The sequence below is a fragment of the Myxocyprinus asiaticus genome, chromosome 18, assembly GCF_019703515.2.
Source record: "Myxocyprinus asiaticus isolate MX2 ecotype Aquarium Trade chromosome 18, UBuf_Myxa_2, whole genome shotgun sequence".
NCBI lineage: Eukaryota > Metazoa > Chordata > Actinopteri > Cypriniformes > Catostomidae > Myxocyprinus > Myxocyprinus asiaticus.
The window spans coordinates 4,891,700-4,905,159 of NC_059361.1; the positions used below are offsets into that span (position 1 = coordinate 4,891,700).

At 39.7% G+C, this 13,460-nt stretch overlaps 1 protein-coding gene across 12 annotated transcripts in view; it reads right to left on the bottom strand.

The window, feature by feature from the left end:
* Nucleotides 1-13,460, bottom strand: part of LOC127456432 (C2 domain-containing protein 5-like) — a 69,548-nt gene that overhangs the window by 43,339 nt on the left and 12,749 nt on the right. For 6 of the 12 annotated variants that reach the window (XM_051724923.1, XM_051724926.1, XM_051724927.1 and 3 more), the window contains exons 8-9: nt 8,413-8,567; nt 2,197-2,397 (exon numbers count right to left, since the gene is read on the bottom strand). In XM_051724923.1, coding sequence (XP_051580883.1) covers nt 2,197-2,397; nt 8,413-8,567 — 356 coding nt within the window. Of the gene's footprint in view, nt 1-2,196; nt 2,398-8,412; nt 8,568-9,207; nt 9,382-13,460 lie in introns of all 12 variants that reach the window. The other 6 variants (XM_051724931.1, XM_051724930.1, XM_051724928.1 and 3 more) reach the window with 3 other exon arrangements.

Genomic DNA, 13,460 nt, shown 5'->3' on the forward strand with positions numbered 1-13,460 from the left:
CAACTAAAATGTCTAGCAAAACATCTGAATATTCGAAAACCGGGAAAAGATTGTCTGGTACATGCTGTCGAATGTTCAGCAGTTCATCTCTGTTAAAACTGACTGGAAAAAGATTACTAAACACAGGACAAACAAAAACAACAAAAGAACTGAGGAGCGCCACACCGTGGCAACCATCCGCGGTGCCATCATGATGATAAGATGATATGTTGGAGGTGTTCCCATGTTTCGCTGCCGCTTTTCTGCCACATGTTTTGCAAAAGGGCAAACACCTTTAACCAACAATCCCTCTGCATTTTTACAACCAAAAATACTTCCACACTTCCGACTTAATCCTTTTAGATGGCGGATAAAGTGTTGGCTGTGTTCCTACTTCAGCCATGCTTCGTCCACGTTGGTTTTGTTTACATCAGAGTGCGCATGTGTCCTTTATGTCACATATACGCAGTCGCAGTGTTGTGAATCTTGATTCATTAATGGAAAACTACTGTGCGATCAGAAAAATCTAGGCTAAACAATTTGGCTAAAACGTTATCAAGAATTATTTACGGTATTTTGAGGTGCCCACGATAACAATATTGTGCATGCTACATGCCTACACAGCACAATGAAACTAAGCCACAACACAACAAAATTAAGCCTCAACATAATGGAAAGGCAACAGCACAATGGAAATAAGCCACAACAGAATGAAATTAAGACAAAGCACAATGGAAAAGCCACAACACAACAAAATTAAGCCTCAACATAACAGAAAAGCCAGAGCACAATGAAATTAAACTACAACACAATTAAGCCACATCACAATGGAAATAAGCAACAACACACCAAAATTAAGCCACAACATAACAGAAAAGCCAGAGCCTTTTCTTTTCCGCTAATTTTGTTATGTTGCGGCTTCATTTGATTGTGTTGTGTCTTAATTCCATTGTGTTTTCAGTTTGTATTTGCTTTGCTAATTTTGCTGTGTTGTGCACCCCTGGGCCACCGTACAGCTCACATTGTTCAGCATCTCTTGCAACACATTTGCAGGCCCGCAGCAGACAAACACTAATATTCTTCATACATCTCCGCACATCCAATGCTTCCGTGACAGACAAATGCAAGTTTGGTGGTAAATTCAAAGTGACAAATACTTAAATAACACAGTAAAACTGGCATCATCTTCTGGCTTCGCTACCTATTTACAATGGTAAACAGCTGCCGCTTGCACTCACAATGGTGCTCACGTTAATAACAGAATAACACCGCAGTTTGGACCCAAATATGCTATCCCATTTATGCTGAACATTTGAAGGCTGATCTACCTCCGGTCCAACTAATCCATTTAAAAAAAAAAAAAAAGTTTTTAAAAGCACTTCATACATGAGCACAATTTATATTTGTCTACGTAACTACTGTAATCGAAAGCAATTAGATTAAAAGGTCTTTAAGAAGAGTGTGTCCAACATTTATCTTGTACTGTACATCTCAGCTCATACACGATATGTACAAATCCCTGATCAGACACTGATCAGACAATATATCCTAAAAGTGTAATAATGAGATAAGTTGGATAAACACACAGTAATTCACAGAGAAGAAAACTTTCAGAGACACAAGAAAGAGCATTCAACAGTACCACTAAAATAATTACACATGGGTTGTCTTTTAGTGCAAGTGATGAATGTTATTTCTTTGAGTGAATGGCTGGATTCAGCTCTACTCATTCACAAGCTAGGCAACCACACTTACCACATTTTAACAGGTTAAAAGATGATAAACTGTTAGAGACACACAAGCTCAGAGCCCAGGCACTAGAAATACATGATATTTATGAAACCAGCCAATAAGAGAGGAGCCTCGTTTGTTTTCAGGCCTGCTCTTCCATTGGCAGACAGATCTATTCTGCGATCAGGATGGGGGGAAAAAAACTCTACAGAGGCACACACAAGTAGGTTTTTGTTAAATCAAAGAACTGCTTTTGCAATCAGGGACATGCAACCACATCATACTATCATAATATGGACTCACAGAGCCAAAAAATGTGTCTGGGCAAACAACGGGAAAATCATTGGTTAGTACTATGAATGCAGAGACGGGGTGTGGTATTCTGCCTCTGGCAGTACAGGGGTTGGTGTAGTCACACTGGATGCAGTCACGGCAGCCAAGGGTCAAAGGTCAAGGGTCATGGGGACAGCAGTGAGTGTGTCCTACCAGAAGCCGCCAACAGCAGTTCCTCACTGAAAGATACGCTCTTTCTCAGCATGGCTGTGTCTGATTGGCTGACATGGAGTGGGGGAGGAGTTGTACTCCTGGAGGCCATCCCTGGCCATAAGTGGCGGGGCAGATAGGCAGAGGGGAGAGGAGATGATTCAGACTCAAGAGCAGGAGAACTAGGAGACAGATATATCCTCGCTGACAGAGAAGGAATGAGACAGAAGGAGAGTGGGAGAAGTATGGAGACATCATGTGAGACAAAAATGAAGGGGGTGCTGAACTGTACAACAGAAACATAAAGAAACAGCTGTGGAAAGGAGACGACCAGGGAGGCATCAAATTAAAATAATAAATCATTTCTTTAAAAATAAAAATATTTTTAAAAATAATTTGAATTATTTTCTCCTGAGGTCAACTTACAATGTTAGTCAAGTTATTTTTGGGTCTCCAGACTTTCTCTGACCTGTGTTTTACTGTGGTGTCTTTAAGATTTCTATGTAAGCTCCCTATTTTTTCTCGGTGGGACACGTGGTGAGTTGTGTGTGGATGCCGTGGAGAATAGCGTAAAGCCTCCACACGCACACGAGATTTGTCCTCCACCACCCAGACTGAGGCGAGTCACTACGCCACCACGAGGACTTAGAGCGCATTGGGAATTGGGCAAGAATCCAATTTAACTTCAAGGAACAACTTTCTTGGTATATGTAACATGTAGAGTAAAAAAAGAGATGCCCTACTCACGGTTCTCTGCTGTTTTTATTTTATTTTATTATACGTTTTGAATATGACGTCTTCTCCACTCTTGTGGGATTATGGGATACAAAAGTGTCAGGTTGATGTGCAATTTAGAATTAGGGATGGGCACGAGTACTCGAGTGGCTGCAATGATCGATCATTAAAACGATGATCAATGGTGATCAAGCATGATGTGACTTTTCACTTAATTAAAAATTCAGTGACAATTATCTGACAACTTAACACACACACACACGTGTCTAAGAGGGAGCTTATTTTTAATTTTGACATTTATTGCGTTGTGATCGTGATTGTCAGAGACGTCTCATAGCAACCAAACTGATATATGATGCTGCAATGCTATCGTTATGATAATCAAAAGAGAGTGTAATTAGTGTTTTGAACACCTGTAAAACGTTTGCTAAACACGCTTTATTATCATTTAATGTAAGAACTTTGTCTCGTTAATAAAGTTGAAAGGTGTCAATTCCAACTCTCCGAGTTGAATGGAACGCTTCATGAATCATCACAGCAACAATGATACGGAGCATTGCGGTTTTCCACACAGGAGTGAACACTTGGTGAGACACACACACCAGGCGTGTGGCAGTAAACTCACGCGCTGAAGCAGCACATATACAGTAGGCGAGTGTTTCAAACAGCTAGGCAGAGTGCAACTAAATGGAACAGAATGCAGCGTCTTCAAAACTGAACTTCAACTTAACACGCATATTAAAAATGTGATGGTTATGGGCGGCGTCTTCTGTTGAGCCAAACGCGATTTGAAAATAGATGGTTCAGACAGTCACTAGAAAAAACTGGGGCACGCTTACTAAGACTACTACGGTAACCTGAAGGAAGAACAGACAGACGAGCGTTGTGCCCATTCTTTCATTGAGTTGGGCAGCGAAACTTCACATAATGACAAAATATGATGCATTATATTTTGATTATGCAATCTTTTGTACATTCTGTAACATAAGATTATTTTATAACAGCCAATATTAATGAATAGGCGATACACTGGGACAACAAGACGCAATGCAGCAGCCAAAGACGTTTGTCAGACATGATATTATATATACACATGTCATTGCCCCTCAGTAATTAGTCAGAGTACTCGAGTAGACAAAATGACCAAAATGCCCATCCCTATTTAGAAACTCGCCAAATGTAGTAAGTAATCCGGGAATTTCACGCCTACTGTTTTATGAATACTAAGGATTCGAACAAACTACTCAAATGACATACTATATCAATTTACATTCTATATCAGTTGACATACTATAAATGCTAAGGATGCACGATCTATTGGTGGCTGAAATATTATTAGCCGATAACCGGGAAAATTAAATATTATTATCGCGCCGATAATGGAATTACCGCCGATATTTCGCAGATCATTCGTTACATTTTATTTACTGCCTGCGGCTTCTTTCCTTCAGGTAGGAACTAGGACAGCCTCAAGCGACAGTGTGCGTGCTGAGGATTATTTCAACATCTCTGCACCATGTTACATTGTTTTGGGTCTGGTTTTAATTCGGGATCATCTGCTGTAAGTAACGACATGTCATTTCCCATATTCCGTTTATGTTACATGAGGCAGTAAATTCAAACACAACAGAAACATGCATGTACAGTTGTGCTTAAGTTTGCATACCCTGGCAGAAATTGTGAAATTTTGGAATTGCTTTTGAAAATATGACTGATCATGCAAACAAACTGTCTTTTATTTCAGGATAGTGATCATATGAAGCCCTTTATTATCACATAGTTGTTTGGCTCCTTTTTAAATCATAATGATAACAGAAATCACCCAAATGGCCCTGATCAAAAGTTTACATACCCTTGAATGTTTGGCCTTGTTACAGACACACAAGGTGACACACACAGGTTTAAATGGCAATTAAAGGTTAATTTCCCACACCTGTGGCTTTTTAAATTGCAATTAGTGTCTGTGTATAAATAGTCAATGAGTTTGTTAGCTCTCACGTGGATGCACTGAGCAGGCTAGATACTGAGCCATGGGGAGCAGAAAAGAACTGTCAAAAGACCTGCGTAACAAGGTAATGGAACTTTATAAAGATGGAAAAGGATATAAAAAGATATCCAAAGCCTTGAAAATGCCAGTCAGTACTGTTCAATCACTTATTAAGAAGTGGAAAATTCAGGGGATCTCTTGATACCAAGCCACAACTGCCAGAAGAATTGTCCAGGATACAAAGAAAAACCCACAGGTAACCTCAGGAGAAATACTGGCTGCTCTGGAAAAAGACGGTGTGGTTGTTTCAAGGAGCACAATACTTGTTGCCCCCTCTCCAAACATAGCACTTATGGTTGTGACCATAAAGCTCTATTTTGGTCTCGTCACTCCAAATTACAGTGTGCCAGAAGCTGTGAGGCGTGTCAAGGTGTTGTCGGGCATATTGTAACTGGGCTTTTTTGTGGCATTGGCTTCGTTCTGGCAACTCGACCATGCAGCTCATTTTTGTTCAAGTATCGTCGTATTGTGCTCCTTGAAACAACCACACCATCTTTTTCCAGAGCAGCCTGTATTTCTCCGGAGGTTACCTGTGGGTTTTTCTTTGTATCCTGAACAATTCTTCTGGCAGTTGTGGCTGAAATCTTTCTCGGTCTACCTGACCTTGGCTTGGTATCAAGAGATCCCTGAATTTTTCACTTCTTAATAACTGACTGAACAGTACTGACTGGCATTTTCAAGGTTTTGGATATCTTTTTATATCCTTTTCCATCTTTATAAAGTTCCAGTACCTTGTTACGCAGGTCTTTTGACAGTTCTTTTCTGCTCCCCATGGCTCAGTATCTAGCCTGCTCAGTGCATCCACGTGAGAGCTAACAAACTCATTGACTATTTATACACAGACACTAATTGCAATTTAGGTGTGGGAAATTAACCTTTGCCATTTAAACCTGTGTGTGTCACCTTGTGTGTCTGTAACAAGGCCAAACATTCAAGGGTATGTAAACTTTTGATCAGGGCCATTTGGGTGATTTCTGTTACCATTATGATTTAAAAAGGAGCCAAACAACTATGTGATGATAAATGGCTTCATATGATCACTATCCTGAAATAAAAGAGAGTTTATTTGCATGATCACTCATATTTTCAAAATCAATGCCATAATTTCACAATTTCTGCCAGGGTATGCAAACTTTTGAGCACAACTGTATGTAACTTCGGGGCGAACATTTTTGCTTATTACTTCATGAAACAGAATGTGGGAAATTGCACATTGTTACTTGCAGCACAGCATTGCAATTAAAACAAGCCCCAAAACAACCTAACATGGTTCCTAGAAAAAGATAGTGACTCAAGATGGCTAAAAACACTAGTTTGTGAGTGAAACTAATCTGCTTGTTGTATTTTACAAGTTGAGAATTTTTTTAATGTTATGACTCATGACTATTCGATCTGTATGATGTTACCGATTACCATTATGATTGTTGTGTTCACATTTCATAAGTTATACAGTGGAACTGTGAATGAAACGCGCATATGCGCATGCAAACAAACACACAATCACACAAACCACGCTGCACTCGCAGTCTTGCTGCTATCATAAATATTACAGCATGTATACAGAGATTAGGGTTTGTATTGTGTGTTTTGTTGTTTAATTTTCGTTACATGCGGTTTATCACCTCATTTTGGTTTAATGCATTATCACAGCTGTTAGAAGTTCATTATTCTCTCTCTGTGACCGAGTCATCAGGATTATCGTAAACATTAATATAAATTGGCACCATACAATTTATGCAAGTGTATTTTCATTTATTTCTCATTCAAATCAGCATTCATCTGTAATATAGGCACATTCCTGGTTCATGTTACATCTGCCAAACCTTAAACTGCAGCAAGTCCAGATTTCAAGCTTTTAAATGACACACATTTTTCAAATAAAAAGCTTTTAATGAATTAGCTAGCAGTTCCAAGTTAAAGGATTAAAAATGAAAACTTTTTTAAATATCGGTTATCGGTATCGGCCACAATGAGCTGTGAATTATCGATATCGGCCCAGAAATTCCATATCGGTGCATCCCTAATAAATGCTTCTGACATACAGTGGCAAGAATAAGTATGTGAACCCTTTGGAATTAGCTGGTTTTCTGCATTAATTGTTCATAAAATGTGATCTCATCTTCATCAAAGTCATAAGTATAGACAAACACAATGTGCTTAAGCTAACAACACAAACAATTATAATCTTTCCTGTCTTTACTGAACACATCCCATTAAACATTCACAGTGCTGTGAAAAAAGTGAACCCTTGGATTTAATAACTGGTTGATCCTCTTTTGGCATCCATAACATCAACCAAGCGTTTCCGGTAGCTGAGGATTAGACCTGCACGACGTTCAGAAGGAATTTTAGACCATTCTTCCTTACAGAACTGCTTCAGCTCAGCCATATTCTTAGGCCGTCTGGTATGAACGGCTCTCTTGAGGTTATTCCACAGCATCTCTATTGGGTTAAGGTCTGGGCTCTGACTGGGACACTCAAAAAGGTGGATTTTCTTTTTTTAAGCCATTCTGTGTTGGATTTACTTCAATGTTTAGGGTCATTGTCCTGCTGCATCACCCAACTTCTACTGAGCTTCAGCTGGCACACAGCCATCCTGACATAAACTCGGGAACTCAAAATGTTTGTGTGCTTTTTTAAAAGTCAAAGAAGCTCTAACCCACACCTCCAATTTCGTTTCATTAAATGAATGCCAGGTTTGCCCTCTCCTGACTGTAATTAACTTTTGCTGACATCATTAGCCTAGGGGTTCACATACTTTATCCAACCTACACTGTGAATGTTTAAATGATGTATTCAATATTTACAAGAACAATACAACAATTTGTGTGTTATAAGTTAAAACAGATTGAATTTGTTCATTATTGTAACTTAGATGAAGATAAAACCAGATTTTAAGACCAATTTAAACATAAATGCAGATAATTCTAACAGGTTCACATACTTTTTCTCGCCACTGTAGTAGGAAAGTATGCATATTCGGATAGTGGGTATATTTTCATAGTACATGAAACTTTTTTATTTCAAAGATCGAGGAACATTTCTCAAGATATGACCCCTTTAAAGAGGCTTATCTACATAAGGTAGACTCAGTGGAGCTTCATAATTTGATAACCTTCATAATTTTCTGCAGGTTATGAATGTAAATAATCAGAAATCACAGCCTTGAACCAAATAAAACTTGATGGCATTTCACATTCACACAGATGAAGTAATATAAACTATGGTGGGAAAACACAACAAAACTTAACATTTTATTGAAATGAAAAAAAACAGACAAAAATAAATGGAGACACTGTGCCCTACACCCTCTGCCTCTAGGCCTCGACACCGTGGTCGGTGTACCAATGATTAAAAGCAAAGTTGGTGTCATGCAGGCCCATGAAGAGAGGGCGTCTGGTAGAGTGCCGGAGGTGAGGTGGGGTCGGGTATCTTACCAGTTTTGGGGGTGAGGCTGAGCTCGGTGTCTGAAGAGGAGGACTGGCGACTGTAGGACTTGGAGGGGGAGAAGGAAGAGAAGGTTTGTGCTCTCAGAGGGGTTGGGGGTCCAGAGAATAATGGGATGCCTGGGGCCTCCTCCCCAAAAATTGGCCTGTCAGAGCAAACACACTCCCATCAACACACACAGACTCACAGGTTCATACATTACGACTGTGCCCGTGTGCCTGTGTTTGAGCGTATGAACGTGTGAGGAGGAGGGAGAGATTGAGAGAGAGCAGAGAGTGTTGATTGCTTGCTGCTGAAAGGGAAGAGTGCCAGAGGAAGATGAAAAGAGACAGAAAAGCGTGTGATGGTAGCCGAGCGGGGATAAAAGAATGAATGGAAAAGATTGGAACACTCCGGACACCCAAAAAAGGCAAAACAAATGAAGCGCAAAGGAGATGGAATAAGCACGTTTCAGCCAACCAAAGCACAACGCTTTCATAACGAGTGTCGATAACACATTTTTTTAGCGTTTAAACGAGACCAAAATCTAAAAAACATCAACCTACACACAAAAACTTAAACACAGAGGCCAAACCACACCTCTGATCGGATATATTCATGAGTGTCAGCTGAATGTAGCTCACTGACTTGTCAGAGGCAGTTTTAGGGACAGGCCTTAGCTGTTAACAAGGTTGCTTTGGCAGCTGAAGGGAGGGGACTGGTGATGTCACAGCTGTCTGCCAATGAAGAACAGGGGGGTGGTGAGAGGTCTTGGCAGAGTGGTGACAGGGTCATGGGGTACCTGCCTACACTGCCTGGCTCTGGGGGCTTTTGAGCTCTTGTGTCTGGGTTTCATACCGGCGAACAGCAGTGTTGGCACAGAAACAGAGAAGCCCTGAGAAAGACGACTGCTTGCGCTGTGAACTGGACTGCTGTGTGTGGAACGACATCCGAGAGTGGAAGGTGCAGCCTGTGGAGAGCTACATACAAACACACACACACGTGTTTCACGCATATTTTATACATTTTATCCACACACACCCACAGTGTGCCAGGGTCAGAAATCAACTTTTTTTAAATTATGGAGCAATATTTTCCCCCAGGATCTGATTTTCAGGGGCAATTTACAGAACTCCTATTTGTATCACTCCGCAGCACCCATAGCTGACAGTTTTTGCTTAAGATACTTGAATTTAATTAATTTATTAAAATAAATCCCCAATTAATTCAGTAAGGTTGTTACCTATTAATTTAAATCAGAATCAACTCATATTTTGTGATATAAATTTGGCTTACAATAAAATATTAGGAAATATATCCAAATTAAAAAAAGAGAACAAAACAATTATATTTTGAATATGGGGTGGCATTTTTGCCTCTTTTAGTTGCATTTTTGCCCCAAGGCCCCATTAATTTCTTACCCTGCTGTGTAGTGTACATTCACAGAAACACAGACAGATGCTTAACATTGACATTCACAAACATGCACATACACACAGGCCCAAGGCAGACTTCATGGAAAACTGATAGAGGAAAGGTTCATGACATACTGTCTGTGTCTCATAACTTAGTAAGCCAACCTAGACAGCATTTTTGGGCATCACAGACACATTCAAATGCTCAATTCAAGCTTTCGAAATCACCTATGGTGCTCAATAATGCTGTCTAGCAGGGGGGCTGGGTAGCTCAGCGAGTATTGATGCTGACTACCACCCCTGGAGTCGCGAGTTCGAATCCAGGGCATGCTGAGTGACTCCAGCCAGGTCTCCTAAGCAACCAAATTGTCCCGGTTGCTAGGGAGGGTAGAGTCACATGGGGTAACCTCCTCGGTTCTCGCTCTCAATGGGGCGCGTGGTAAGTTGTGCGTGGATCGCGGAGAGTAGCATGAGCCTCCACATGCTGTGAGTCTCCGCAGTGTCATGCACAACGAGCCACGTGATAAGATGCGTGGATTGACGGTCTCAGAAGCGTATGCAACTGAGACTTTCCTCAATCCGGGTGATGGAGGAAGAGTAACCGCGCCACCACGAGGACCTACTAAGTAGTGCGAATTAGGCATTCCAAATTGGGGAGAAAAGGGGATAAAAATGAAAAAAATAAATAATAATAATAAATATATATATATATATATATATATATATATAAAAATAATGCTGTCTAATGGGGTGGGTAAAAATACTGATTTCCCGATGCATCGCAATCTTCATTTATATGATCTTGACATCGATTCTTAAATCCCAAAATCGATCTTTTACTCTATGTGCAACCCTCCACTACAATTAGAGGAAGTTGTTGGCATTTGCAACCAAATGTCACGTTATGCGACTAAAAATAGAGTCGGACCTCGGTTCTAAGAGATCCACGTAACCCATTTGTGAATTGATAATTTCTCTTCAGTCAGTTGTTGATCAAAAACAACAAAAAAGTAAACATTTAATTTTAATCAGGAATAGTATACAGTTGAAGTTTACATACACTTTAAACTAATGTTTTCACCACTCCACAGATAATATTAGCAAACTATAGTTTTGGCAAGTCGTTTAGGACATCTACTTTGTGCATGACATGAGTCATTTTTCCAACAATTGTTCACAGACAGATTGTTTCACCTTTAATTGACTATATCACAATTCCAGTGGGTCAGAAGTTTACATACACTAAGTTAACTGTGCCTTTAAGCAGCTTGAAATATTCCAGAAAATTATGTCAAGCTTAATTTAGCTTCTGATAGGCTAATTGGAGTCAACTGGAGGTGTACCTGTGGATGTATTTTAAGGCCTACCTTCAAACTCAGTGCCTCTTTGCTGGACATCATGGAAAAATCAAAAGAAATCAGCCAAGACCTCAGAAAACAAATTGTGGACCACCACAAGTCTGGTTCATCCTTGGGAGCAATTTCCTGAAGGTAACAGGTTCATCTGTACAAACAATAGTACGCAAGTATAAACACCATGGGGCCACGCAGCCATCATACTGCTCAGGAAAGAGACGCATTCTGTCTCCTAGAGATAAATGTAGTTTGGTGCGAAAAGTATAAATCAATCCCAGAACAACAGCAAAGGACCTTGTGAAGATGCTGGAGGAAACAGGTAGACAAGTATCTATATCCACAGTAAAATGAGTCCTATGACAACAACCTGAATGGCTGCTCAGCAAGGAAGAAACCTCTGTTCCAAAACTGCCATAAAAAGCCAGACTACAGTTTACATGTGCACATGGGGACAAAGATCTTACTTTTTGGAGAAATGTCCTCTGGTCTGATGAAACAAAAATTGAACTGTTTGGCCATAATGACCATCATTATGTTTGGAGGAAAAAGGGTGAGGCTTGCAAGCTGAAGAACACCATCCCAACAGTGAAGCATGGGGGTTGCAGCATCATGTTGTGGGGGTGCTTTGCTGCAGGAGGGACTGGTGCACTTCACAAAATAGATGGCATCATGAGGAAGGAAAATTATGTGGATATATTGAAGCAGCATCTCAAGACATCAGCCAGGAAGTTAAAGCTCGGTCGCAAATGGGTCTTCCAAATAGACAATGACCCCAAGCATACCTCCAAAGTTGTGGCAAAATGGCATAAGGACAACAAAGTCAAGATATTGGATAACCATATATTGGCCATCACAAAGCCCTGACCTCAATCCGATAAAAAAAAATTGTGAGCAGAAGTGAAAAGGCGTGTGTGAGCAAGGAGGCCTACAAACCTGACTCAGTTACACCAGTTCTGTCTGGAGGAATGGGCCAAAATTCCAGCAACTTATTGTGAGAAGCTTGTGGAAGGCTACCCAAAACATTTGACCCAAGTTAAACAATTTAAAGGCAATGCTACCAAATACTAACAAAGTGTATGTAAACTTGAAAGAAATGAAAGCTGAAAGAAATCATTCTCTCTACTATTATTCTGACATTTCACATTCTTAAAATAAAGTAGTGATCCTAACTGACCTAAGACAGGGAATGTTTTCTATGATTAAATGTCAGGAATTGTGAAAAACTGAGTTTAAATGTGTTTGGCTAAAGTGTATGTAAACTTCTGACTTCAACTGTACATGAGGTAAAGTCATTCAAGTCCTCTTTCGTTAACACGCTCATTTAAAGACCCTCTTTACAGAAATGCCGGGTTTCCTTAAAGAGACAGTACCGGTTTTTAGAATGCGTTTAACAAATCAATGTAAATACCTGTAAATAGTACAAATTATGCAATTAAACAATAAACATGTAACAAAATATAATATATACAATATAATATTTATTGACTAAATACATTGATTTGTTAATTTTTAAAAAGCTAAAATGTAACCAAAATGGTGAAACACTAATAAAATATCATTAGTAAAATGTATATTTTTGTAATGTACCTAGTTAGAAGGTCCCAAGTATAACTTACAGCATTAGCTGGGAGAAAGTTTATTTTATATGTAAGCAAAAGGAACATTATAACTAAAATATACCCATATGAATCGATATCGAATCGAAAGCTTGTGAATTGTAATCAAATGAGGAAATCTGTATCAATTCCCAGCCATACTAGCTAAGTTTTGAGACACAGACATTCAAAAATTCTAAGCTCCCAAGAGAGCAAAGGACAAGACAACAGAGACATTGACAAATGCAAAAGACAACAGACTCAAGACAGCACTCCAGATGCAGGTCGCCTTGTCTGGGATTGCACAAAGAAACAGCCGTCTAATGCAAACACATGCTAGTGCAGGAGAGATGCCGCATGCAGGAGAAAGTTCAAGAACAGACAGAGTAAGAAGGAGATAGAGGGAGCGAGAGAGAACATGCAAGATTGAGGTGTGGTGTGTTTGTGCGTTGAGAATGCATTTTTGTACCACTTATAAAACAGCAATTCATAAAACAAACACACACACCCTCAAATTCACTTACAAATAAGACCAGAAAAACTGCATTTTTTTTTCTCTCTCATTCATGTTGCGTTAATCCTTGTTTACCTAAAAGAATGCTACCTGTATTACCATACACAGTAATCAAATAATTTGATAACATTAAAAGGAATGTTCCAGGTTCAATACAAGTTAAGCTCAATCGACAGCATT